The sequence below is a fragment of the Apteryx mantelli genome, chromosome 3, assembly GCF_036417845.1.
Source record: "Apteryx mantelli isolate bAptMan1 chromosome 3, bAptMan1.hap1, whole genome shotgun sequence".
In the NCBI taxonomy this organism is placed as follows: Eukaryota; Metazoa; Chordata; class Aves; order Apterygiformes; family Apterygidae; genus Apteryx; species Apteryx mantelli.
Window position 1 is genome coordinate 136,672,617 of NC_089980.1, and position 27,585 is coordinate 136,700,201.

General features: G+C 47.2%; 1 protein-coding gene across 2 annotated transcripts in view; it reads left to right on the plus strand.

Annotated features, from left to right (window-relative positions):
- Window positions 1–1,618: 1,618 nt before the first annotated feature.
- XKR6 (XK related 6) overlaps window positions 1,619–27,585 on the plus strand; it is a 209,690-nt gene continuing 183,723 nt past the window's right edge. The window contains exon 1 of one of the 2 annotated variants that reach the window (XM_067294422.1): window positions 1,619–2,382. In XM_067294422.1, coding sequence (XP_067150523.1) covers window positions 1,619–2,382 — 764 coding nt within the window. The remainder of the gene's footprint in view (window positions 2,383–27,585) is intronic. The other variant, XR_010883846.1, reaches the window with a different exon arrangement.

Below are 27,585 nucleotides of genomic sequence, written 5' to 3' on the forward strand. Positions count from 1 at the left end.
CGCGAAGGATCCTGCGGGTGCTAACGCAGGGGGACCGGAGAGGACAAGCAGTGGGTGCTGGTGCAATGGGTGCCGGTGCAGAGGGGAAAGGCAGGGGAGACGGGTGCTGGCATGAAGGGGACAAGCGGGGGAAGCAGTGGGGTTGGTGCAATGGGTGCCAGGGCAGAGGGACAAGGAGTGGGGAAGCAATGAGTGCTAGTGCCATGGGTGCAAAGGGGAGAGGGCAGAGGGAAGCACCGGGTGCTGAGGCAATGAGCGCAGAGCAAAGGCAAGTGCTGGGTGCTGGGGCAATGGGTACTGGTGCAATGGGAATTACTGGGTGCCAGGGCAATGGGTGCCAGGGCAATGGGAATTACCAGGTGCCGGGGCAATGGGAATTACTGGGTGCCAGGGCAATGGGTACCATGGCAATGGGAATTACCGGGTGCCAGAGCAATGGGTACCGGTGCAATGGGAATTACTGGGTGCTGGGGCAATGGGTGCCAGGGCAATGGGAATTACCGGGTGCTGGGGCAATGGGTACCGGTGCAATGGAAAATACTGGGTGCCAGGGCAATGGGTACTGGTGCAATGGGAATTACTGGGTACTGGGGCAATGGGTGCCAGGGCAATGGGAATTACTGGGTGCTGGGGCAATGGGTGCCAGGGCAATGGGAATTACTGGGTGCCAGAGCAATGGGTACTGGTGCAATGGAAATTACTGGGTGCCAGGGCAATGAGTGTCAGGGCAATGGGAATTATCGGGTGTTGGGGCAATGGGTGTCAGGGCAATGGGAATTACCGGGTGCTGGGGCAATGGGTGCCAGGGCAATGGGAATTACTGGGTGCCAGAGCAATGGGTACCGGTGCAATGGAAATTACTGGGTGCCAGGGCAATGGGTGTCAGGGCAATGGGAATTACCGGGTGCTGGGGCAATGGGTACTGGTGCAATGGGAATTACTGGGTGCTGGGGCAATGGGCGTCAGGGCAATGGGAATTACCGGGTGCTGGGGCAATGGGTGTCAGGGCAATGGGAATTACTGGGTGTCAGGGCAATGGGAATTACCGGGTGCTGGGGCAATGGGTGTCAGGGCAATGGGAATTACCGGGTGCTGGGGCAATGGGTACTGGTGCAATGGGAATTAATGGGTGTTGGGGCAATGGGCGTCGGGGCAATGGGAATTACCGGGTGCTGGGGCAATGGGTGTCAGGGCAATGGGAATTACTGGGTGTCAGGGCAATGGGAATTACCGGGTGCTGGGGCAATGGGTGCGGGGCAGCGGGAGCACCGGGCGGCGGCGGCGGCGGGACCGGCTCGGCTCGGCCCCGCTCCGTCGCTAGGCGGCCCGGCGCGGCGCGGCGCGGCTCGGCCCATCCCGGCGCGGCCCATCCCATCCCAGCCCATCCCATCCCAGCCCATCCCGGCGCGGCTGGCGGCGTCGCTGCCGCGGCCGGTCGCTAGGCGGCCCGGGGCGGCCTGCGCGGGGCGCGGGAAGCGCCGCCCCCGGAAGCGGCGGGCGGGCAGGCGGGCGGGCGGCGGGTGGGGGGGTGCCGGGAGCGGGGACGGGGGGGGCAGAGCGAGCGAGCGCGCCCGGCGAAGGGGGCCGGAGACGCGGCGGCGGCGGCGGCGGCAGCAAGATGGCGGCCAAGTCGGATGGCGGCGGCGGCGGCGGCGGCGGCGGCGCGGGCTTCGCCCAGCTGCACAGCCTGGACGAGGCGGCGGCGGCGGCGGGCGGCGGCAGCGGCGGCGGCGGCGGCGTCGGGGCAGCGGCGGCGGAGTGCGCGGAGGAGCCGGGCGGCAGCAGCTCCTTGCACATCTGCCACTGCTGCAACACGTCGTCGTGCTACTGGGGCTGCCGGAGCGCCTGCCTGCGGAGCCTGCTGGCGCGGGCGCCCGCCGCCGCCGCCGCCGAGCCGCTGGCCCCGCGCCCCGCCGCCGAGGGGCCGCCGCGCCCGCCGGAGGGCGCCGGGCCCGCCGAGCGGCCGTGGCTGGACTGCTTGTGGATCGTGCTGGCGCTGCTGGTGCTGCTGGGCGACGTGGGCACGGACCTGTGGCTGGCGCTGCACCACTACGGCCGGCGGGACTACTTGTGGTGCGGGCTGACGCTGGCCTTCGTGCTGCTGCCCTCGGTGCTGGTGCAGATCCTCAGCTTCCGCTGGTTCGTGCAGGACTTCACGGGCGGCGGGCTGGGCGCCGTGCAGGGCCTCAGCAGCCGCGGGCCGCCCATGATGGGCGCCGTCGGCCGCCGGGGGGGACCCGGCGGCGGCGGCGGCGGCGGCGGCGGGGGGGGAGGAGGAGTCGTCGTCGGCACCGCCACCCCCGGGGCGCAGCGCCTCTGCAGGATCTCCGTCTGGGTCTGGCAGTCCGTCATCCACCTGCTGCAGATGGGACAGGTCTGGAGGTAAGAAGGGGGGGGGGGTGTTTGGAGGGCTCCCCCCTTCCTCCGCCCGCCCCCCGCTTAACGCCGCCGCGGGACGCCCCGTCGGGGGCAGCCGTCGCCGCCCCTTCCGCTGTCCGCCCCCTCTCTCCCCCCCCCAAAAAAAAACCGCCCTCGGGGGGGCCGCTGTCGCCTTGCTGGGCAGGGGTCGGCGCCCCCCCCCCCGGTGTAAAAGGAGGGGAGACTTGGGGGTCACTCCCCCCCCCAAAAACCGACGCTGAGGGGAGGGGATCCCCCCCCCCACGACGTGTGCGTGGGGCCGCTGTCACCTCAGAGGGGCTCACGGCGAGGGGGACAAGGGGTCCCCCCCCGCCCTGAGGAAAGCCCCTTTTTTTGGGGGGGGGGGGAGAAGAGGGTTTTTCCCCCTCAAAATCTGTGGGGGGGGCGTGGGGAGTGGCCGTCACCGCAGCGTCCTGGGGGGGGGGTGTCCCCCACTTCGAGGGTCTCCTGCTGCCCCACACGCGTGGGACAGGGCTGGGGGGAGCCGCTCCTCCCTACATTTTGTGTGTGTCCCCCCCCTCTACCCCCCCGCCACGGCGAAGGCCGGCGGCGGGGACGTAGGCCTGGGGCTGGGGGTGACCCCAGGGCGCTGCGGCGGGGAGGCCCGTGGGGCCGGAGCAGCTGCCAAGGGGCCCCACGGGGGAAGGGGGCCGCCCCGGTGGCGATGGGCAGAAGGTTGGGGTGATGGTGGTGGTGGTGGTGGTGGGGAGCACTGGCCAACGGAGGTGGACACCGCGGCGTCCCATCCCGTCCCGTCCTCGCGTGGGTCGGCGACGGGGGGCCGAGGGTGCCGCCGACGTGCGGAGCCGGCCGCCGAGTGGGAAAATGCGGCGGGGCGCCTTGGCGAGAGGAGGAACCCAATCCTCCGAGAAGGTTTTCAGACCGCTAGTGTGAGAGGCTGAAGGTCAGGGATGGGGATTCTTCCCTCAGAGAAACCTTGCGGGGAGAGGGGCCGGGGTAGGGAAGGAATACCGGCCGAGGGAGGGATTTCGGAGACGCCTCCGGGGTCGATCGGAATAAAAGGCCTTAGGATTGCGTCCTCCCGAGTGAGTTGGAAATTACGTTATCCCCCCCAAAAGAGGCTGGGGGGGAGGCACGAAGAAATTCTCTGGGATGAAAGCCTGTAGATACAAGCGCTTCTCCAGAGATGGCGTTTTTACGGAGAGGGGTGTTGTAAGGACAACTGTGAAGATCTAGCGTGGCCCTGTGTCCTCTAAGATAGGTCTGGATAAGATATGGGTTAATCGGATTGAAGGAGTATCCGATGTGGATGGTGGAGGATGGAATGAAGGTTGAGTTGTGTCATGAGGCAGTGGATCTACCCCCAAGAGTTTGGGGGAGACCGTATAGAAGAGGCTACGGATGGGGCAGATGGAGGGGCTGATTGGGTTTTATGGCTTTTTAAATGGTTTTAGGAAGAAGACACCCCCCCCCCCCCGATTTGTCTAAGGGGGGAGAAGATGGCACTGCATGGTGAAGCAGTGGAAAGCCCTGGAGGGGATGGCTGGAGGGGTTAACATCCCTGCATTGCCATTTCCAGAATGAATCAGAGGGGGGAAAAAATAACCTCCCTGATGGATTTTATGGAATTTGTTCCTGGAGTATGGATGAGAAGACAGGTGAAGGAGGGAAGGCAGAAAGGAATGCTTGATGGGAAGAGGGTTTTTTTTCTCGGGGTAGCGGAAGGGGTTAACTTTGCTGCCTAATGAAATCTGTGAAGAAGTGGCTGGAGTTAAGATGGAGACAGCATGGTTGAGCCTGGGGAGGGAGAGCTGCGTGGGTGGAGGTAGGGGAGGGCCTTGACACCTCTTCTGAGGACACAGCTCTTGAGATAAAATGAATATACATCAAAGATTTATTTTTATTTTATTATTATTATTATTTTTTGAGGAGATGAGGGGGGTGCAAGGGAGGGGATCTGCGTGGGAAGGTTGCGTGAAACGTATACCTAGGAAATAAGCCCGTGAAATCATGCAGCGCAACAGCAAATACATATTTCTTCTGCATCTTCAATGTCATTTGCGTAGCATTTAAAACACATTGCTTCTCAACTTCTGTTTGGGGATTTATTTTATCCTTTTTTTTTTTTTTTGTGGCTAAGATATGGACTGGGGGGGGGGGTTATTGAGGGGGGATGTGTGCATGTTATGTATATGAGGAAGGTGAATTGGTACATGACCCTCGCTGCTTCTTTCCCTGATCCTCCCAAGTAGCACATCAGCAAAAGCAGTTCTTGATGCAGATGCTCCTCTGGCAAGTTGGATTTCTCTCCCCATGGAGCCAGGCAAAAGAAGCGATCGTGTATTTGGCCGCGGCGCGGGTCTGCATTGGCGAAAGCAGCCCCCCAGTCCGCTTGAGCGAACGGGTGGGGAGGGGGAAACTCAAGCGACTCCGGTAGCAGACAGAGGTGCTGCATGCGGAGGGATGATGTTTGTGTGGCTTGTAATGTGAAGAGAAGAGGCTTGAGCGGCCCAGACTTCTCCCTCATTTGTTAATGCAGAAAAAGATTTTTTTTTTCCTTCTGGGATTGTGCGGGACCTGGGACTACTGAAAGAGGGACCGAAAAGGAGCTCTACAGACCGAACCGCGTTAGCTAAAATAAGGGAGCTTTCTCTCCTGTTGACTGCTAATCGCAATAGCATACGGCGCTCGCTGCTTTTTAAGGCGTGCTGAACAGCGTGGTTGGCATGAAGCTCACTCTCGATATCTGACCAAAGAAAGCAAGAATAACTTCCCTGGGATCTGTGGGCTAGCCGTCACGAATCTTTGAGGGTGTCTTTTTACATTCCCACTCTGGCTATTGCAAGCGTCATTAAAATTAATCTTGAATGCGGTGATGGGACTAATACTGGAAAGCACTGTTTTAGCAGTATTTGCCTGCAGCTAAATCGCTTCGTGCCGGTAAGAAGTTTACACGAGGGGATGGAGGAGGAAGACCTAGAGCAATGTGCGTTCGGCGTAGAATGCATCGAGCCCGGTTTCCCGCGCGATAACGGATACGCGCTGCGCGGGTACGTCGTGTAGTCAGAGTTGTATGTTACGTGGTGACTGTTCTAGCTGTTGCTCAGCCGCTGGGAGCCAAGTCGTCGAGAATGGAGGAGGGAGGCTGGAGTTGTATAGAAATCCTCTCCTTGGATCGCCAAGGGCTTGCTTCTTGGTAAACGTTACGTGACGTGTGTTTTACTTTAGAGGGTAACGCGCGATTTGTCACCCTGTAGGGGCTTCCTTTCCTAGACGTTGTGAAGACTCGCCAGTAAGGAGACTGATGAATAAAATTCTTGCGGCAGAAATATAAATATATATATTGGGCTCCTTTTTAATAGTATTAGCTCTTCTTTTCTCGAAAGCGTGTGCAGAGTAGCTGGTTGCTCCTGTGCATCGTGGGTGGGGGTTTGTCTTTGTTCGTGTTTTCTGTCCTCATATTTGGCAATTAAATTGTGAGCAGGCAGGAATGCTGGGGGGGTTAATGGAAATACTGGGGGGGCTAAAACCCAAGGCTATGCTAATACTGCCTATCTCCAGTGGTTGCTGGCAGAAAAAGTGTACATATACACACATACACATTTTTACATTGTATATGTATGTTATCTCTAGTTGTTCCTTGAAGTGGTATCATCTCAAATTACATTCCTGCTGATAATGCTTAGGTGGTTTTCTACCTTTATGGTAAGTCTGCAACTTCCACTTTTCGTCTTTATTTCGTAGAATATCTCGAAGACTGGAGCAATTTGGGCAGGCTGTCAAAGGAAAGGATGCCAGTTGGGCATGTTACGCTCGCTGTTGTGCTTCTGCTCTGCAAGCTGCAGAAGGGGCGTTCATTGAGGAAGGATGTTGCAGGGCTGTGGTTTTACTTGAAATAGACTGAAGGCAGGTTGGTCTTCTTAGCTTGCCAGGGCTGTTGCTTTCACTGAAGTCATTCATCTGTGTAAATTCAGGGAAAAAATGGTTTTGACTTGAAGTTTTCATATCTTGGCTAATTAGACAAGCTGTATTTACGACAATTAAGAGTATAACTTCTGTATTAGATATACCTTTCTTTAACCTCTGGTGTAAGTGGGTTAGTGGGTCATGACTGCTGTCCTGAAATACGAGATTTAGAGTGTAAAGTATGATCTTTCACGTTGCAGCGTACTATTTAAAAAAAAGTCATTGAATTCCATTAGATTAACAGGATGTGGGGTTTGAGCTAAAATGAATGCTGATCAGTTGAAAATGTTACTGTGTCTGTTAAACTGTCAGTCATGGTAAAGTTTGTGACTTGAATGTAATGTTTGTGGGTTTTGTTTTTAAGATTGATTTGAATACATCTTTAGAAGAAAAGCAGTCTGTTTAAAAAAAAATCTTGTCACTATCTTGACATTAAAATACCTTGTGTGTGTGCGTGTTTTAAAGACAAATTTCTAAAATTTAGGCGAAGACTTGACATCTTGTTTATTAATGGAAAGACCAAATCTATGAGTTGTTCATCTTTTGGTGTGCCTGGAGGTGGAAGGATGAATCAATGGGTTTAAATGGAATATATGGTATTTAATGACTAGGTGATGAGTGGGTTTTGGTTCTACTAAAATACTTTGTTCCGGGGCGAACTCCGAGTTAGATATTTGCTACATTAGATGGTTTAGAAATACAGGCATTTGCAATTCTTAGATATCAGCCCAAGTCACTTGAAGTGGGAGACATCTGCTTGTCAAGTGACAGATGAACTAGAAGCTGCTTACCTAATACTGCCTCATTTTCTTAGTTTGGGATGTTCAGCTCTGCAGATCCCTTCTTTAAATTTACTGCCTGTTCTGGCACACTTGAATATTTTTTTCAGCTTTTTCTGGTTAGCTTGTCTGGCAGCTAAGTTTTTCCCTTTAGCCAAGTTTTAACAGCTTGTTTTTATAGTACGGAGTTTTGTCAGATTTTGACAAGTTGGCAGAAGGAAGACATGCTGGGATAAATGATAAATATCTTCTCCCTACAAAATCAGGTCTGGGATATAACCATTTTTCCCAGCGAGGTGGTTCTCCCTTCCAGAAACCTTACCCGCTCTGCCCCCATTTCTGAGGGTTTTCTATGGCATCTCCTTAGTCAAATGTCGAGCTGCGGGCTGAGAAGTCCAGAATGTGCCAAAGACATTGAATCTAAAGTACAAGGCAGGTAGGGAGGTTGTGCTGGAGGGAGGAAAAAAGGGTTTATCACTTGAGCAGAAGTAGCGTCTCCATTGGTTGCGGAGTGGTGGCGAGGCTCCGTGTCTTGTTGAGTGCTACCCACTAGAGGGGGTCAAACCACAGATGTTGAAGCAGAGCTGCTATTCCAGCCTTGGGAGGGCAGAGTTTCCTCCAGGCTTTCCTTTGGAGATGTACATGCTTCCGTGGACCTGGTGGGCTCTCGCCTCCCCACGCAATTCCGCGTTTCTTGTAGCGACAGCATGCGACGGTCGTGTGGATAAGCGGTATTTGGGGGAGAAAGTAGACCTTGGTTGCCTTTTGGAGCTGGGGATGCAGTTGAGTAAGAGTCGTCTGGGCGTGAGTTGCCCTGCGGGTAACGTGGTTGTGCAGTGACATCTTGTAACCTGTCCGCTTAGGGACTGCAGTGTATGGGGAGAAGGGAGGGGAAGCAGAAATGTTTCAGTGACCTCGCTTCGTTCTCATTGGAAGCAGTGTAAAGCTTCCGTGGATTTCAGGGTGAGCAAATGAGGACCCTGGTGTTTGATATTTTTGAGAGACCGTCTTCAGGAATGTCGAAACTACCAGGGAAAACTGCTGTTTTGAAGTTGGGTTGCAGGCTGCTCTCTTCAGTGCTGCTTTACGTATGATCTTTGACCAGAACATCCCTTTTTTAGTTACTCTGGCTTCATATCAACCTCTGGTAACGACATTCTAGCCTTTTTTTCCAGGTACCCTACAGTTTTTATTTCTAATGCAAATGGCAATGTGAAAGTACTCTTTCTGGTGGAGGGGAGACAGGGTGCAAAGGGAAGGAGGAAAGATGGTTCGGCTTTTTTCTGTTTTAAAACTATAAGCTCTCTATTTTCCACCTTTCTAGACACTTCCATTTTGCTTTTAGCTGCATTGAGCTAGTTTTATTCCTTGCAGTGGTTCTCCTCTCAGTACAAATGTAGGTTATTCAGGGAGCATTTCCTTTAATGAAAAGGATGTAGGTAGAACTGATGGTGATAAAGCATCTCTTTGGAGGAGAGCTACTTCTGCTGTCTTGAGACTGCAAGGAAAAGAAATTGGACGTCAAACATATAATTTTCCTTGGGGAATGAGGGTGAGCCTGTGGAGAAGTCTGGATTCCTCACATAACTTTTCCCTTTACTTTCATGTTTGCTTTACTTCCCTTGAATCCTGACTTGATTTTTAGCAGCTCGCTATCTTGAAAATCAGTGATGATATAAGCCAGTGTTTTGCCATCTGAAAGCTTTTAGGTAGTAGGAACTATGAATCAGATTAATGCTGTGCTACAGCTAAAATGAAATCGTAATTAAAAGTATAAGCAAAAGGAACATGTGCCAAATACTCATATTTCATTGACCCACCTTCTTCTAATCTGCCAGGACAGATTCGTAGTCTGCTGTGACTGTTTCAGATCGCTGCAATATTTTTCTAAGCAAGAGCCCAAAGAAATGGGGGAAAAAAGGTACCTGCCAGTGCTAGCTGGTTAAATTGGATGCAAAGACTTTGATTGCTACTGAAGACCAAGTTGCTAAATCTTGAATGTGTTGAAGAAGAACCTTAGACTGGTCTGCTGAAGACCAGGTGGCTGAATACTCTCCACTGGTTGCCAAAAATCACATGCTACTGAAAGCTGGGTGATGGAGGGTTGCTCTAAAACTTTGTCCATTTCTAAAAGAGGAAATCCATTGGGGGTGGATGGGAGAAGAAGCAACCTGGGGAAACGTAAGAGAGAGTTCCTAATAGCTTTCTTTAAAGAGACGAGAAGCTGGTTTTTAAAACAAGCCTTATCCTGAATGGGAAGTAGGCAAGTCTAGTAGTGACAGTCTCTACACTACTCCTGCAGGAAAGGGAAAAGAGGGAGAAGAATCTTTAGCAGATTCTCAAATCTAGGGACAGTCTGGTTGTGGGAAGGACAATTAGTTTTTCTCATCCCGTGGAGCAGAACAGCACCATCTGTGTAGGACAGAAGAAGAAGCATATCCCGTGTCCTTGCCGACTGGTGGTGTCAGGGTTGGCAAGGATGCTCCAAAACTCCACCGCAAGGTGGGACTGAGCATTTTGCGGTGTCCCAGGGTGGCTGGCACAAGCCCTCAGCGATTTCCCGTGGCTGGATTTTTTTCCCAGCCACCCACAGTGGGAATTTGTATTGCCCACCGCCCTATACTCCAAATTCAGCCTATGTCTGGTTACGTGTAGTTGCGCAGGAGCCACATCTGCATCGCTCTCGAGCTGCCTGAGTCTCAAGAGTTGCTATTTGTCCGCCTTTGGGCAGATCTGACCTATTCACTGAGTACTCCATCTAAAGTATGCACATGCTTGGATGGCTAAACTATGTGTCTGTGTCGTCTTTCATTATTTCAGAATAAATGGATGTGTTGTTCTTTGCGTCTGTGTCTATAAGCCCTAGCTGAACCAGCACTCCTGTTGGACTAGGTTTTGAGTTATACAAAATTGGAGCTTGCCCAGCTGACAAAAATAAGGAGAGAGGCGATCTTAAATGCATTTCCAAAACCGTAATGGGACCTAAAGACTGTGCTTCTCCTCACATCTCCTTTCTTCCAAAATCAGTGAGAGCTCAGGTTCACCTATGAAATATTCACAATCTGTCCTTAAATGACTTGAGTTGCCCAGAAGATCTTTTGCAGAATTGGCAGCCAAACTGAGATACTCAGGATATCCTGTATTCCAGCCTGGTGCCTTTATCACGAGGACCTCCTCTTCCTCTGTGCCGCTCTGGGTGGTTGCACATTTTCATGATTTGGTGTACTAGCTGCAGAATCAGTTGCATATTTTAGCATCCCAAATAAATAGATCTACATCCCTTTTTGCACAGGATGAGTTGGGGGAATGGGTATGTTGTCGCTTGTCCGGAAGCCTCATGGGAAGTGGGGCTAAGCCAGGAGTACATTGTAAATGTTGCTTTTGTGTCCCATCCATAATGGACAGTCCATGAATTGGGGCTAAGAAAAACAAGCCTGTTGTGAATAGGGTTAAATTAACCAACTCAACAGAGATCTGCACTTATCTTAGAAAACTCAATAGTTTGCTGTGCTATATCGCCCTTCCCACACCCTTACAGGTGCCTTCTGCTAGGTCATTTCGATGCTGGAGAGATTCTCCATAAAATTTCCACCAGTTTGGCAGAACTCTTATTAAAATCTTCAGGAGCCACGTTGCACAAGGCTCGGGCACCTGGAGCTGCCTTTATCACCTTTTTAATTAAACCTGTGGAAAAAGCAAAGCTAACCAAAGTGACAGTGAAAACACGGCCGGCTGCTGGAGTCTTCTGCAACTTGGAGCTCCTGCTAGTTTGCTGAGTTGGTGGGAGAGTCAGCGTCAAAGTTGGACAAACTTTTCTATACGGCAGCGGTGAGGCACAGGCCATGCTTCTGCTTGTGTGATGAGTACTGCAGTTCTCAGCTCTCTGTTAAGGTAAAGGAGGGATGGCTTCTCCATGTTTTCTGGGTCAGGTAGCGTGCAGAAATTGCTCTCCCCAAACTGGGGCTGGAACTGAGTTTTTGAGCCCTGTCTTTTAAATGCATTTGCTGCTTGAAAACAGCAGGGGAGAAGCGTGAAACGGAGCTCTAGATAGGTTTGGAGCTGGACCCAGGGTTTGTGCATTTGTGGCGTGAACTTAATACTTCTGGTCTTTGTTCTTTCAGCTGCTTCCTTACAGGGAAATGGTCGATGGGGTGATTTGTGTCTGTTAAAGCACAGGATTGCAAGAATCCAAGTGAGTTGTCATAGGATTCCAGAGAGTGGTAAAATCGCTATTTCCTCTGAGTCTGTTGTTCTTTGGTGAAAGAACAACAGTTTAACTCTTTGCGCTTGGTTCCCCCGCACGCGCCAGAAGTCCTGTGTGATAGGACTGGCAACAACGCGTTGTCTGATGAACCAAATACAGAAGACATCAGCAAAGCACCAAGAGTGGCTTTGAGTTTGGGATTGGAACTCATCCCAGTTATGTCTAAGAGAAGAAAAAAAGAGCAACGGAGGCCGATGTTATTGAAGTTAAAATTGTAAAGAGTGGTATAAGCAGAAGGCATTTAAATAATGTAAACAGTCTGGCATGGGAAGAAGGTTGGGAGGCATTCCAGAAACAAAGGGAAAATAGTTTTAAAACACGACTAAAAATACAGCAACTCGAATTCCAGAGATCATCTCAATTAGTGCTTTTTCAATGCGTCTTTACAACAGAATTGTGAGAATTCACAAAAGATAATAGAAGCTATGAGATACGGAAAAGTGTTATTAATTTGTTTAATTAAAAGGATGAAGGGCTCCCTAAAAGAATATTTACTTATCTTTTGTTGCAGGGAGGCATGAGGTTATATTCAGAAAACCATGGCTTGTAGCATCGTAGAGAAAGCGTGGTTAGAGCAAGGGCCGGGGAGTAAGGGCCCCCTTCTTCATCTCGAGTGTTTACTTGCTCGGAGACTTTCAATAGCGAATCCCTTCCCACGTGATTAATGTACTACTAGAGCAAAATTCTACGGTTTTACATTTATTTCCAAGAGGATTTTCTTTGGTGGTTGGGGAGCGGAAATTGGACATTTTCTTCCAATTGGAAAAAAAAAAAAAATCAGACATCAGAGTTCAGGCTTTCAGGTATGGGCAAACAGAGTTTTAACTCTGCATCTGCATGCCTCTGAGCTATGTGTGATGTGCCCGGTTTCCTTTTTCAGTGTGGAGGCATGCTGGCATGTGTCAGAATTTGTGTCCGGCGCCAGCTCTGCATACACATCCCTTGGGGAGGGGTGTATTTAAAATATATCTAGCCATATGTTAAGAAGTTTTGGGGAAGGCAGTAGGGGCCGGGGAGGAGAAGAGACCCTCATGCAGATCCAAATTAAATTAGCCCCCTGAATGTATATTAAAATATTAAGTAGAGCTAAGCGCTGTATTCCAGCTCAGCAATATTTCGAGGCACTTTATTGCTTTAATGCAGGGATAAAATAGAACCTGCAATTATAGTAATTTTTTCTAATTGAATATTTTGCTTTATTCTTTCCCTTTCAAAGCCTGACTGTAAGTACTAGCCTTCATAAAGCTTCAGAAATATTTATACTTTCCCTTTCTGGCAATGGGTGTAAATACACTTTTCGTTGGGCAGCCCGTTTCCGTCCCCCATTTCTGAGTAGTAGAACAGCTCTGGGTGGTGGGCAAAAAACGTTTCTCCGCTCATTTTAACCATCTTGCCGTTTTTACCGGGAACGATTAGTTTACCATCTGGTGGAGAAGGGGATGCTGCGTTACGGATTACGTGGTTTCAGTCGCTGTATGTGGGCTTGACATGGTTTTGTCAGGTATTTTTAATTAATTTATTGTCCACGCAGAGCTAGTAACCGACAGCTGCAGCCAGTTATTTATCCCCAGGCCACATTTTTTGCAGATGGACAAGATCATTGATTTCTGCCACATAAACTTACCTTGGGGATGAGGATAACAAAAGCACATTCTAGATCTTGCTTGAGCAGAGGCTGGTAAAGGGGAAGTGGAACAGGAACTCATTTCTGACAAGGTCTTTGGGGAAAGAAATGAATTTCTAAGCTTCCTGAGCACAGTTTTTGAAAGTTTAAGTTGTGTTGTGATGTAATTGGAAGTTAAAAGCGAAAGCTACGGGGCAAGGTCCTCACCTCTCATAAATTGCTGTAGGTCAGTGGAACTTGGAAGTATGTACTGTTAAGCATACATGTTAAAGATCTGGCCCAAAACGTTTGATAGTGGTGGGTCAGTAGTGAGAAGGATTGGGACAGTAAAGTAAACTTGAATTGCTGATGGTATAGTTGAGTGTAGACTGAGTTTTAGAAATAGCCATTTTCAGTGGCACAAAATGACAGCTTTTAAAACGTAAGTACCTACCTGCAGCTCAAGCCTCAAGTAGGCAGAAGAATTCAGATAAATTAACATCATAATTGCATGGTGCTGCATGCGCTGAGTCTCTGGTTTAAAGGGAGAGATTCACTGCTACTTGCTTCATGCAGTCACCAGTGATGGGATGCTCTCAGTTTTATGCTGTTGCAATAGCTGTCTTCTCATCTAAAGAGGACTTTTGATCCAATAAACTGCTTATCTCGTGTAGTTGTCCTTGCATCTAGCGTGGGTGGTGTTTGACTGCTGATTGAAGGCTCACTATTGTAGCTCATCTATGAATATTAATTAGAAATGGAAATAATTTAGCACGGTGCACACTGACTACTCGTGAAGCACCGACTACAGAAATTCATCTGTTCCTTGCTCCGGGGAGACTTGCAACTACAAGTCATATTCTGAGCTAGGAAGGCTGTGAACTCGCTTTTGGAGCATAAAGTCACTATATAGAGGGTGTCACGCTGGTACGTTAACTTCGTTATAGCAAGGGGTTGCTTTAATGCTTTCTTTCCTGCTGTGTGTCAGGATCGGGCTGGGAAGGAAACGGGTTCTTTAGGGAAAGATGCAGCAGTGCCCTGGTTACTTGGACATTTTGGGTTTACTGAGCCTGTAGATCCGACCCAAATCAGTAGCTGGGGGTCGGGACTTCTACACCTGCAAGTGGCTTTATCCCAAAGGAGCACAACAGACTTTAGGACCATTGTTTGCAGGCTAGTTGGCCCCGGCCAAAATTGTACCTGGGACGGTCCTAAGTGTTGAACCACGCAGATGGTGGCATGCCAATGCCCTGTCACTGCCTAATTTACAAGAATGCCTGGAGCCGAGATGGATATGATGCTTTTGGAAGGAAAATCTTCCCCTTAGTTTGAGTTACGTTTTATTTCCTTGTGGGAATATGTGGTTTTTTCCCAGCTGATTTAAGCGTATCCAGCCTATCAGCATCTTTGGCAAAATCCACGTTTGGCTTTCAGACTTAGCTTCATGGTTTGCCCATTTGTTTAAATCTACGTTTATTTTATTACCTGTGTGCGTCACAGGGACTTCAGCAGTGGACCCAGATCCGATAATTTGATTAGACTCTATAAACATCACTTTTGGGAGGTGGGTCACTGCCTCCCCCCCCCCCCAATTCCCTCTTCAACCCCCTTCAGCTCCACTCCTCTCTCTCCGATGACTTTGCTTTCTTCAGCACCAAGGCTTTTGCAGAGGAGCACTTTTTTCTTCCCTCTCCTGGAAAACAGCTAACATTCAGGAGCGCAGGTGTCATCACGCTGGAGTGTCCTCTGCTAGGAGAAGCTTTGGGCACTGCCCTTCTCACGCTGAGGGGAGGCAGCTGGAGATGAGCCTTTCCATTCAACTTGCCTGCTAAATACGGTTTTTCTAAGTGGTGAGGAGTCGGAGTCAGACGTTTCAAAGAAATTCAAATCTGGGAGGAAATTCTGCGGAATTTGGATCCGATTTTTCTGCCAGGGACCAACCTTAGTATTAACACTCAGCTCCAGGGTGAAATCCAGGGAGGAGAAATGCATGGCCACGTCCATCTAGCTGATACGCGACCGCTCGTGTCCTTACGAGCGAGTCCAGCCACACTTGCTCCGGTGCTGATGGGGGATGACGCTGTTTTCTTCACAGTGTTTTGCTCCACAGCGGAGACCCTGTGGGTTCAAGATGAGCCATCCTGGGCACGGGTGGCAGGGGACAGGTAGCGAGCCAGAAGTGCCTGCTTCTGAAGTAACCTGTCTTCACCCAGACCCAACCGAATACAAAACCGAATGTCAAAAATCACTTGTGTGTGTATGCCACTGATTTTAAGCAGCATATGATGGCTGTCGAAAGGTGGTCTTGATATTTAGGTTCTGCTTGGCATTTGCTTTATTCCTGGCATCACTAGATTAGGTCTTTGGACCAACCGACTCTTTACTTTTCAATTGTGTGCTTTAGATCTGGAATAATAACGCATCAAAGTAAACTAAACTGTTGTGGATGCGAAAAAATCGGGAGGCTCAGTAGGACTTCAGGGAGTAATAAATTTGTTCTGTATTTAATCTCTTATTTATCACAGTGCCAGTATGAGACCACTTCATTTTACTACTTTAACTGTATCTAAGAATGACTGAATACTTGAAATATCGAGAAAGCGACTAATACCTGGTGGTAGCTGATAGGATCCAGCTTTAATAGTTATTGATTTGTTTCAAAAGGCTCGCAGTAATATCACATCATATATATTGTATGTTCGGAGTTAAAAACCTCTCGGTTATTTAAGGTTAAAAGTAATTACAGCTTTTCAACTTAATTATGCTTCATTAGATGAATGGAGCCAGGACTTTAAATGTCGTTTACAATTTTGCCAAAAAATTGTGGCTGATCTGTTCCAGCCTTATTGTGTGAAAACCTTGGCATTCCTAAGTTCAAATGTTCGGGAGCGTTTCCTCAGCTGGTTTTAATTGGTGTGGCTTCTCTGACTGCAATAGAAGGGGGATGGTTTACACTGGTTTAAAATCTGGTTGTCTGTAGGCACAAATGGACCCTATAGGGACTACTTTCTGCTTGGTCCTTTCTGATAACGCTCCATCTCTCAGAAGTTGCAGGAAGAGTCTACAGAGGCTTTCAGCAGAGCAAAAAGTAAGATTAAACGCTGTGTTTTAGTACTATGACTCTGTCTGGATAGCCTACCATTTATCTGAATAATCCCTCAATTGCTATGCTTCAAAAGATCACCTAAATAGATACTTTATTGCTGTTTATGCAGCGAGTGTTTTTAGTCTTTGTTTTACTGCTCTGGAGTTTAATAATTCCATTTATAAAAATGGTTTTCCCGGTATGGCTTGTTGCACAATTGGGGCTTCATTAAAGGCTCTCGTTATTTTTTTCCTCTGAACTGACAAAAACTCTGCCTGGAATGAACCACTAAATTTTCTTGTTGAACATGCAAATCTTACTGTAATTCACTACTGTTCCTTTAACCAGCTGTTTGTGGTCGCTAGGAAGTGTGTCCAATTTTTCAGTAGTAAGGGCAAATTATTTATTTGTGACCCTTATATTTTTGTTGTTGGTTTTGTTGTTTAACTGTATTTATGGCGTGAAAAAATGACTAGAATTACTGGAAACTGTGTAACTAGAGCAAAAAGTTATAATTTAGGATTTAAATTTAATTTCTGATGCTTCCTCTGACCTTTCTGTCTGGAAATCATTTTTTCGTGTTTTTTTTTTTTTTTTTTTTTTTTTAATGTTACAGCAGTTGCTATTAGGAATTAGAGGATTTGGAAGCCAGCACTCTTAAGAAAGGTATCTAAAGAACTAGAAATGTCACATCTCTCTTTTTCTGAGTGAATTGATTTTACCGTCCTCAAAGTAAGAAATACGTTAACATAAGATTTGCAGAAACTGTTAGTTTTGGCCTCAAACTTTTCTACTTGTTAAGGCAGTGTGGATACATTTGCGGGGGGAAATGGGGAAATTGTATTTTTGTTTTGGAGGGGAGCTGCTGTATTTCATGTGTGTCATGCAGGAATTTGTGAATAAAGCTATACCAATTGAAAATTCATTAGTTAGTGCTGTTTTCCATGTCTGAAATTTGGCCCGTTGTAGGAGAAAGCTGAACAAGCTTTCGAACTCCTCCAGGGACCGGACTGTAATCAGTGGTAGTATTTCTAATTGAGATCCAGTGCTAGATTCTTATATACTGTTTTAAAGTTACTGCTCATAAAGGACTATAGCCCTCTAATAGCATACTTACTGTTCCTTAATAAAGAATTAAAATGCATGTGTTCAGGTTGGATATTTTGCCTAGAATTGACCCTTACGATCAACAAAAGAGTTCTTGTCTTGGTAATACTTTCCTTGGGGTGTTGTATTAATTGGGTGTGTGAATTAACTGAAGACTAAACTTCATTAAGCTCCCATTATCATTGCATTTATATTCTTTCTGTCCTAAATCCTCAGCGAAAACATCTGTTAGTCACTCAGAATAGAACTGTGCATTCGTAGGAGCAGCTCCGTTGTCGTAAAACTGTGGATTTTACCAATTAGACTTAAACAGCAGTTACCTTTAAAGAAATTTATTTTTCTTCCAATCCCCTTTCGCAGAGGCAACATTTCAACAGGATACTTAATCTGTATTAACTGTAACTACAAGTTTGTATTCGTGTTTGCACAGCAGGTGCAGTTCTGCAGTATCTATCAAGAACTCCGAGATTAACACTGTCCTCCCTGAGCGTTGCCTGTCTTCTGTTTTGTGCTCTTTCCCCATTTTCCTTCTGATGGGAGTGTATTCAGTAGTTTCTGGTCTGGGAAGGTATTGTTGTTGTCTTCAGCAGTACCGCTAAGGTAGGTCAAAGTGTTTTATTTGAACTCCTATCTGTTCCCAAACCTGGGGTTTCTGTGTAATCAGTACATTGAGTTGCCGTGTTCGTTATTTTCTTTTGAGTAGAGCGTCTCCAGGGTTTGGGCTACTTGTGGTATTCGTGGAAGTGAGTGGTAGAAACCAGAAAACAGTCACTTCTTCTTTTTTAGGTTTGCAGTATTTTGTTTGTGCTGTGCAGAAGCAGACTTTGGGTAAGCAATATGCTAGGTGAGCTTCCTAGCAGCCCAGGCTGACTCTGCCAGCTCCTTGGGCATCGTCTGCTGTGGTTAGCTCCAGCCATTGATCCCCACGAAGTTTCAGGTTTTTTGGGGTCTTGGCTGCTTTCCCATCACTTGTCTCAAGTGCAGAGTCAGTGTCTGACGCCCGGCTGCCGGTATCGCTGCAGCCCTTCTGAGCTCGCCTGGCTTCTCCGGCAGACAGTCTAGCTGCGATAGGCGAGAACTAGCGGTAATCGAAGGAGGAAAAACCTAACGTAATAACTTCTTAGCCAGAGACTCTTCGAACTCTTGAAGTGCGGTTTGGAAACCAGCAGACTGTGCTGTAGCCGGACTTTTCCACCCTGTTAGTCCTGAGGATGGCTGGGGTCTTTAGGCAGGCAGTCTTCCTGCTCCGGAGCTCCTTTTCTCTCCCCTGCCCAGAGAGCAGTCTTAAACCCAAATCTGAGGGAATGTCATTCTACAAATGATGAACTCTAAAAAGTTTAAGAGTCTCAGAAGCCAACTTTGATTTGGGAAAGAGGCATGCGTTGCAGGAGAGGTCATTTAAGGTAATCTGCCTACCAACAGTGGAGAATTAGCTGGAAAGAGAGCGACAAAAGAGAAGGTTCATAATAGAAGTGCAACTTAAAAGCCTAACAAACGAAGGAGGGTTTTACAGAAAGCGCTGTTATGCAGTGTGTTAGATTTCAAGAAAGCACATTCATAGGAGCTAAGAATGGCCATGAAAATTTACCATCCCAAACAGAAAATTTAGTCATGCATCCTTTGCTCGATGATTCTAGTGATAACAACTGAAATGAGTTTTTGCCCATTAAAAAACATATATTAATCTTCCCGCTCATATGAGAAGTAGAACTATATTAAAAAAAATCTGCTTTCAATTAGGCTGTTTATCCGACTCTGTAGAATAGCTGTTATTTTCCTTTATATGCTGTTCCTTATTTTGTGCATCTCCCCAGCTGCACCAACCATTAACGGGGCCCGAAGTGCAGACGGGAAGAGGTAGATATGTCTCAAACCTTGAGAGCCAGTCAGCAAAGGCAGCTATTGTCAGTTTATGATCTAATGCTTTTGTTTCCTCCGGAGTTCTGCTATCTGATAAGATCGCATCCGCTCGGGTCAACCCGGAGCGGTTGTCTAAATGAGGCTGTTGGCAACCTTACCCTTCCCAACTCAGCTGCTCGCTTTTCGTGCTTTAACGTTGGCTTTGAGGGGGGCTGTTGGCTTTGATGGGGGATGTTCCCGCGGTTGTGTCGTGCTTTCGGTGAATTAAAGAAATCTCTGCGTGCGCTGAACGGGTCGGGGCTCGGGGTGACGGGTATAACTAGCTATTGTGCCGAGCTATTGTGCTGAGTTAAAGGTTGGTGTTTGCTCTTTTTAACAGGGTTCTGATTTGAGCATGAAAACACCTTATTTGAACCCTGCCCCTTACTGATAACAGTTCCTGAGGCTTGAAAGAGCTTTTCTGGGAGTCTAGGGTAGTGCAACCAAAGCATTTGTGTCTTCAGAGATCTCGGGGAACAGATCAAAACGCCAAATACTTCAGTATCGTGTGGCCAATGGTGACCGGGAAAGAGCACAGGTGGCCTAAGAAAAAGCGTCAGATCGGGGCAGGCGTGTAGTGATTTTCCTCCAGAATATTCTGCCATCATTTGGCGTGTGTGGCTTAAAAGGTTCCTGAGCAAGAGGTGGCATGTGTTTAATAGCTTGTGAGGAATATTTCTTCTGTGCGTTTGTCTAATCACTTTCTGAAGCTGCGTACGGTTTTGGCACGCTCGCTTTAGCATTCAGTAAAAACCGCCCTTGGTAAATTTGTTTCGCTCAACAGATGCCATCTCTCTGGTTTCTGTGCTCAGGCTGAAGTTGTTAGATTGCCAGGTGTGTGACCCGTACTGGTGTGGATGGATTTATGGTCTCGTTTGGAGAGAGCGCAGAGATTTCATCTCCGGGAGGATGTAGTGTCACCGTGATTGAGGACCGACTAGAGGAGAGTGGAACTAAGCGACCGACCCAGAGCACCACGAAATTGCTGCACCCTCGGCTTTTCCACGGAAGGTCTCCCTCTCGCTGTTCCTTGTATCCAGACCTCCTGAAATTCAAGCCCAGCTGGGCTGCTTCCCGCAAGACGGTGATCACGAGATCGTATTGTAGTACCGCGCTCCCAATGTAGTAAAGACTGTAGCGCCTGTTTCACAGCCCATAAGCATGGTCATTGAGCCCAGATGGCACTGTATTTTTTTTTTAAGCGATATTTCCTCACCACTCAGCACTTCTTCCCCTCCTCCCTCTTTAAAAAAAAAAAAAAAAGAAAAAAAAAGAGTAGTGAAAAAGTAAAATGAGCAAAGCTTCAGAATGAGGACCATGAAAGAGGGTTTTAGTCCTTGGAGATTTTTTGGAGTTTGGCAAAATTTTCTTCAGTGCTGTTCTGAAAGTTTTACTTCTTTTGGAATCTCGCTGCGATTTTAATTAGGTTGGATACCTATGTAAGTGCCTAAACTCTGAGGGCTTGAAACTGATTCCCTGAAAAAGTTGAGAATGGGACAGCTGCCACTGTTTTTTCACATAAACTCATGCATGTAATGGGGATCTCGTTCAATCAGTTAAGCTTCAGACACATGAAGCTCTCCTGGAAGAACTGAAACAGGCTGTGTGAGTTCCTGCCCACTGCAAAGGCAGAAAACACCTCTTAAAGAAGTAGCTTTTCATAGATGAATTGCGGTGATTTTTAATTTTGAGTGGAGCAAGATACTGAATATTGCAAGGTCTGTTTCCCAGCCTCTCTATAGCATGGGTGTGGAGGACCAAGTCTTTCCTGGTGACAACCCCAGTAAATCGACAGAATAATATCAGCTGAGAGTTTGGCATATACTGAAAAGTCTTGAAGATCCTTGCAGCTTCTAAGGTTTGTTTGTGCAGTACAGTCTGTCTGGCTAGAGGTTAGTACCTGGTCTACAGTAAAATGAGAAGCTGGGTTGAGTAGCAACATGAAGATTTGGAAAGCTTTCATTTGTTTTTAGACACTTTTTATTAGATAGCTATGTTGTGTGTTTATTGAAATTTAGAAATATATCTAGAGAAAGTACTCTTTCACTGTGGGATTTCTTTTTTTTTTTAGCATAAAGGCATTATTTACTTCGCAGTTGGAGTATGTGTTAAAGTGAGGGATTTCACAGGTGGGAGTGCATTTAAAAACTACACAGGGCTGCACTCACTGAAGACTTTAGGCCACCTATGAGTTCAGTGCTGCAGAACTTAGATGTGAGCAGCTTTTCCCAGAATGAACATCAGGACTTGGAACCGAGATCTGATGCTCCCTAGCAGCGGTGCAAAAAGGTCTGAGCACCTTTCAGGAGATGGGAGACCTCTGGCACTGAAAACAAGACCATGGAAGTCTAATATCACCCCCAGGATCAGACACTGTTTCCCACCTGAGAAGCATGTCTCATTGAGCAGGATGTGCGAGGTCATTTTACACACAAATACATTGGCTATGAAACCGGGAATAACTTTGGAAGCAGAGAGACATTCTCGGCTGAGTCATTAGGCTACGGATTCGTGCGCTTTTCTCTTTTTTGCCATTTGGAGTACTTGCCTCAGGGTCTAGTGAGAATTGGGTCCCCACTGATGTTGATGCAGCAGGTTGTGATCCCAGCTGCAAGACGTACAGTGTAATTTGAAGAAAAATTCTGGAAGAAGGCAAGTAGCAAAAAGGGAGCGTGGGCGTTACAATAAGATGTGTTGGCTAAATTTGTTCAGGGAGGCTACCAAGTCGTGTAATGAGGGATCTTGAAGGTGATACCTTTTTTTTAAAGAAAAAAGCTCAACTTCTGGACAGCTCATATCTTGGATCTGTCATTGCAGAAGTGGGTCGGGAGGAGGATGAGGGGTTCATGGATAACTTCAGGAATATCATTACATCAACAAGGGGCAGCATGAAATCCTTTTGAGGGGGATTCTTCTGAATTAATAAGAACGGGAAACGATGTGAAACAGCTGTTGAATTCAGGATCTTGAAAACTTTCTCTGATCCTGCATTACAGGAAGAAAAATCCCAAATAGATCCAATCTGTATTTATTGTACAAGTAGCATTGCTTTTCTTTTAAAATATTATCTTGTCAGAGACTAATCCTTAGGACACTTAAAAATGTAGGCCTTTCCATAATACTTCAACTCTGTCTTGCTAATTTTTTACTTGACACGTAAACTTTTGATGCCTTCCCTTCCCCCCTTTCCTTTTTTGTGTATTTTACGTTTCTGAGCAACCTCATGTTGCACTTTCTGCAGGGCACTGACAGTATTATTGCTGCTTTTGAAATGTATCTTCAGGGAGTGCAAGTGGGCAGGCACTTGGCTTCGTATGCCGTCTCAAACGTGAAGCTACTGGTAGCGTGATGCCCTCGCAGCGCTTTGGAGAGCAGAATCATCATCTGGTACGCCAGCCTGCTGCTGCAGATGCTCTGTCTGAGTGCTAAGCCGGTCTTGCGCCCACGGAGATCTTTTATCTCTAGTAGGACTGCAGGCCACAGACCTAATATTCTCCGGGATATGAACAGAGTGTAATATTGATTATACTGCTTACTGTAGTTATTTATTATCTTCATTAGCAAGGAAGAGATGAGAGATGATCTTATTGCATTAAGTTGTCCACCTAGATAGTAAATAATAAATATCAGTTGATGGTCACTTGAGGATCAAGTGGAACTGGTGGAAAGCTGTGACAGTCAGTGCAAGGATCTAGGCAGCCAGCCTGTTTAAATTACTAATGTGCTGATTCAGTGTGGTGGTTATCTTCTGTGGCTTGTAATGGTATATTAAGGGACCTAAGTGTTACTAAAATGCTGAGGGGAAAAAAAGTTGGGTTTTTTGTGCTCACAGAGATGCCTGGTTATCAGATCCTAGTGGAGATAATGACTGGAGATGTATCTAGGTTTAACTAGTCAAGGTACACCTTGAGCTGGTCGTTCTTCACTCTATCCCACTGCACCTTGACTTTGGATAGATGTGTCCACAGGATTTCACCTGGAGGTAAGAACCGCAAAACTGCTGTTCTGCTGTAAACATGCACTTATTATTATTTTTTATTTTTTTAAACAAAGCAAAGATATAGCTAAAAGGTTCCTGGTTGATGTCCCTGAAGTGGTGATTTGTTGGAAAAGGGGGGAGATGTAAAAATCAGACCAGCTTTTACTCTGAGTATCTCCTTGTGATGCTTATTTCATCTCCTTCTAGTTTGCCACCAAATAAACCTTCTGTTATTGCAAGAGAGAGTTGAATGTCTGTGAGCAGTGGTAGGATTGCAGCTTTTTCTAGCTTTACTGGCTGTCATGGACATTTACGCAGCATTCAGCTTTTACTAGAGGTTTACGAACCCAGAACCCAAAGTCCAGTACTGCAGATATGGTGCCCTATTTCATAAGAAAAATAGAGCTCATGAGGTGGCCCAAATGATCTCAGTAAGAGGAAGAAGCAACAGGAAGACCAGTTGGAGGCAGCTGAACTGAAAGCCCAGAGAAGTGGCCAAACACTTTACCTTAAACAGCTGTGACTCGTAAATAAAGCCATTTAGTTCTGTGTTCACAATGGAAACCGCTGGAGATGTATTTAGAGCAATAAACCCTGTAGTTGCACTTGTATTTTTATTTTAAATCCTGCTTGTATGAGGCTGTTAATTTACACAGGGCTTTACAAACACAGGTAAGGCGTGCATTTTTGACCCTGCTTGAGCAGGGGGGGTTGGATTAGATGATCTCCAGAGGTCCCTTCCAACCTCAGCGATTCTGTGGTTCTCTGCCTCAGGTTGCTCGTTCTTCGGGACTCGGGCTTTCCAGATTAGTACCGTGTGATTACTGCCTAGCGCAGGTATTAGAGCATCCCATGGCTTCCCTGCATGCCTTCTGCTTGACACCTCTGAGCAGTGCTTGAGCCAGGGCCTGGTGTGTTTTTTTTTTTTGTCTGCGGACACGGCTTCACCCCGTGGGGCTCTGATTCCCACTTGGGCACTGAGTTCTGTTTTGATGTTGACGGTAATTTTGCAGGAGGTGAGTGCAGTATGCAGGAAGGTGAGCTGCCACCTTGTGTGATGGTGGCCCTTCACAGGAGCAAACCCAGGCTAACGTTAATACCAAACTCTGTGTGCAATACTCCTGTCTTAGCAAACACTAGTTATGACGTTGTACATCTGATAATGACAGTGCTTGGCACTTCTCAGTGTCATAAAAACGACCTACTCCTCTACTCCTGTGCAATGTAGGGAAGACTCCTCTTTCGGTTGGAGGGTCAGGGAGTTTGGCACATCATAGTGCAGAGCGCATCTCAGGCACTCTGTCGTGCTCCGACACAGACCATGCTAGCTCTCACGAGGTTTCTCTGTGTTGCTCATGACTGTAGCATCAAGCACTTCAGACAGGCTGAAAAGCCACAAGTATTTCCTGCAGGAGTGTGTTGTGTTCTCCTGGTGCCAAATGGGTCAAAATCCCTGATGTGGTTATGGCAAACTGTAGAATTGGCAGAAGAGTGAATAAATCAGAGACTGTATGAACGTTATGGGGAGATGATCGTTAACCAGCATTCATGTGTAAAAAGCAGCGTCTAGACATTCAAACACGGCTAATAGCCTTTGATTAACCATTTTTGTTTTGTTCTTGCTCAGTGTGTTAATCACTGTGATTAAAATGCTTAGCCACCATGGAGATAGACGTTGTATAAATTAGTGAGTAAGCAAATCCAAACAGATGGGGCAGGCAAAATTAGTGTCTCTGGCAGGGCCAGCGTTAGACAAGACAGGGCCAAGGAAGATTTAGGGGGAGACCCTAATTATTCTAAGAAAAGCCAATTTGCCTGTCCCGTGGGCCTGTCAGACTTTCCCACTCTCTTCCTATAAACTTCACCTCCTCGAGCCTTTTTTCTCTGCCTCTAGAGCCCATTGACTGCTGTCCTCACCAGATATACCAGGTCCCAGGATGAGCTGGATCTCTGCCCAGGATGCTGCAGACAGGCCTGGAAACGGCTCTTCCCTTTGCAAGAAATGAGTTATTAGCATGCCAGCTTCTCCTTGGTAGAGCCTCGGTGTACATGTGGTCCCCCACACTGCAAAGCCCTGAGGAGCCTGCAGACGGATGTTTTGGAGAGAAGGGTTAGCCACTTGGACTGTTCTGGCTCCAGACTGGTCCTGCTCTCTGCTTATTTGTTTTTTAGTTCTTTTTTAGACTCTTTGCATAGCAAAGGAATACTATTGAGGTTCAACCCTTTTGTGCGTGTAGATACAATCCTTCATTGGAAGGACTGACTAAATCTGTTGGGCTTAGGGCTAAATTCTCATATAATGCAGTTCTTCAAGCAAGAAGCAGAGCAGGACAGGGCAAGAGAGACACCCTGCAATATCTGTGATATCAGGAACCTTGATAGATGTCGAGATGCATCAAAACCAGCACCCAGTCATGTCTTCTCTAAAGAGAAATCACAGTTAAAATAAGTAAGTGCAGCAGTTTCTCTGTAGTAGGTTTGGACAAAGATAGAAATATCTAACGCGGGGATTGTCTGTGGAGGCCGTAGTGAGCCCATGTTAGCAGTCCGTTCTGTTCTTCCTTTTTCTTAATCTGTTTTATGTGTAGGCCATTTTCTGGAAGAACTGTGAAAAAATTAAATGGGTAGTTTTGGTGACAGCAGGTTTTCCCTATTACGTGCTAGAATCTCTAGCAAGGATTTCCATTTTCCCTTCTAATCAAAAGACTTCCTAAGCCTTTCAGAATTGCTCTCCTGGGATCACTGTGCTCACACAAACGCAAGCGCTTTGTTTCTGCTGGTGTCCGTCTCTTCGAAGGTAGTCGTAACACAACACGGCCACCGACGGCTGCAGGAGCCTCATGCCAGACCCGATCCTGTTCTTGCTGGTGCTGCTGGGTCTGAGCATCATGCAGCTGAATATATCCTGTACATGGCGATTCTTCTTCCAGTGGCTCCAGACCTGCGTATGTGATGATTCTAGGATATTGCAGTGTGATGAGTTGGAAATATTTGCAGTTTCCTCACTGAAATGAAATGATGAATTTGCTCTGGACTGCTACTGAATCACTGCAGCATGTCTATGTGGTCCTTTTTAAGTTAAGCTGAATTCTTGTTGCTGTTCCAGAGATATTTTTCCTGACCATCCAGCAGCATGGCTGTTGGGTATTTGGGTGATGGGCAGCAGCAGCTTTTGGGAAATGAGACAAGTGAGGCTGGATGGGCAAGCATGTTTAGGGGAGGAGGTCGTTGCTCAGTGCTCAGCAGTGAAGTATCAGCACTTCGGTAGGGTTATTAATGGGACGCTAAGATGAATGAGGCAGTTCAGACCCTTGAGCCGAAATCCAAGCCCTGTAGGAGTCAACGAGAGCTCTGCCATTCACTGGAGTTTGTCTGGTAGCGTCAAATTGTGCGAAGTTGCAGGGAGCCGTGTCTGTTGATTTGTGATTGGGCTAAGTTCACGGTTTTCGCCGTCTGCCTAAGTGCTGGAAGCAGCTTTTATTTTGGTGAAAGCGTGGTGGGGAGATGTGTTGCTGATGGATGCCTGGGCCTGGCAGCGAGCGGCGTCGAATGGGTTCGAAGCCTCCTGATAGACGGCAATGAGAGCTCCAGCGGAACAAATTTCCAGGCAGAAATCATATGCTCAGTGAACTCTAAGGGTATGTTCCTTGCTCCGGGTACTCTTCTCTGACTCTAGGCAATACTATATCTCATTTAAAGTCACTTGCCTTCCTCTGCTTGTTATTGTGGGTTTTTTTTTTTCCTTTCCTCATCCCCTCACTACTGTATTTTCCCTCGTGTCCTTATATGAACCATCCGTATTTTCTTAATCTTTTTGATTTCCCTCTTAGCTTGACTAATCACAGCAATTTTCAAGCCTCGTAAAATACTCTGTTGCTTGTGTCTTCTCATGCGGGCCCTCCTGCCTTGCTTTCGTCTCTAGTTTTTTCAGTGGGAATACATCTATGTGCAAAAATGCGTAGACAGAGCTAAATAGAAATGATAAGTTTCCTTTTTACATGAAAAATGTATAAAAGAAGACCCAAGACCCAGTACTGTGTCTATAAAAAGGGTGGGCTTATTCAAGGCTCTTCTAAGGCTGTTGAGACATGTGAGTATCTAGCAGTGTGGGTAAGCTGCACAATTCCAAATGCATTGCAAATATTTTATTTGCAGTGCGTTAAGGTTTTCAGAAGCTGCTGTATTGTTATTGCCAGGAAAATGCTGACATATATTTTATGTAACACATCAGATGTGATACAGACTCACTTTGCAGAACTGAGCAGCATTGCTACGGCCAATTGTTCAACACAGCATTTTGCTACGTTTTCTGACATGCTTAATAAAGATATTTTCATGACTCCAGATTCGGGCTGAATGCCATTAACTGCTGGCTTTCTAAGAAAGCAGAAATGCAGCTCATAATGCCAGACTCCGCAGGTTTTGTTCAGCAGCCATTAGATATGACTTCAGAACATCTAAATCCTGAAAATAATAAGCACCTGCGCCGGCTGATGTAACCAGGGCTGCTGTTTTCTGCTGATC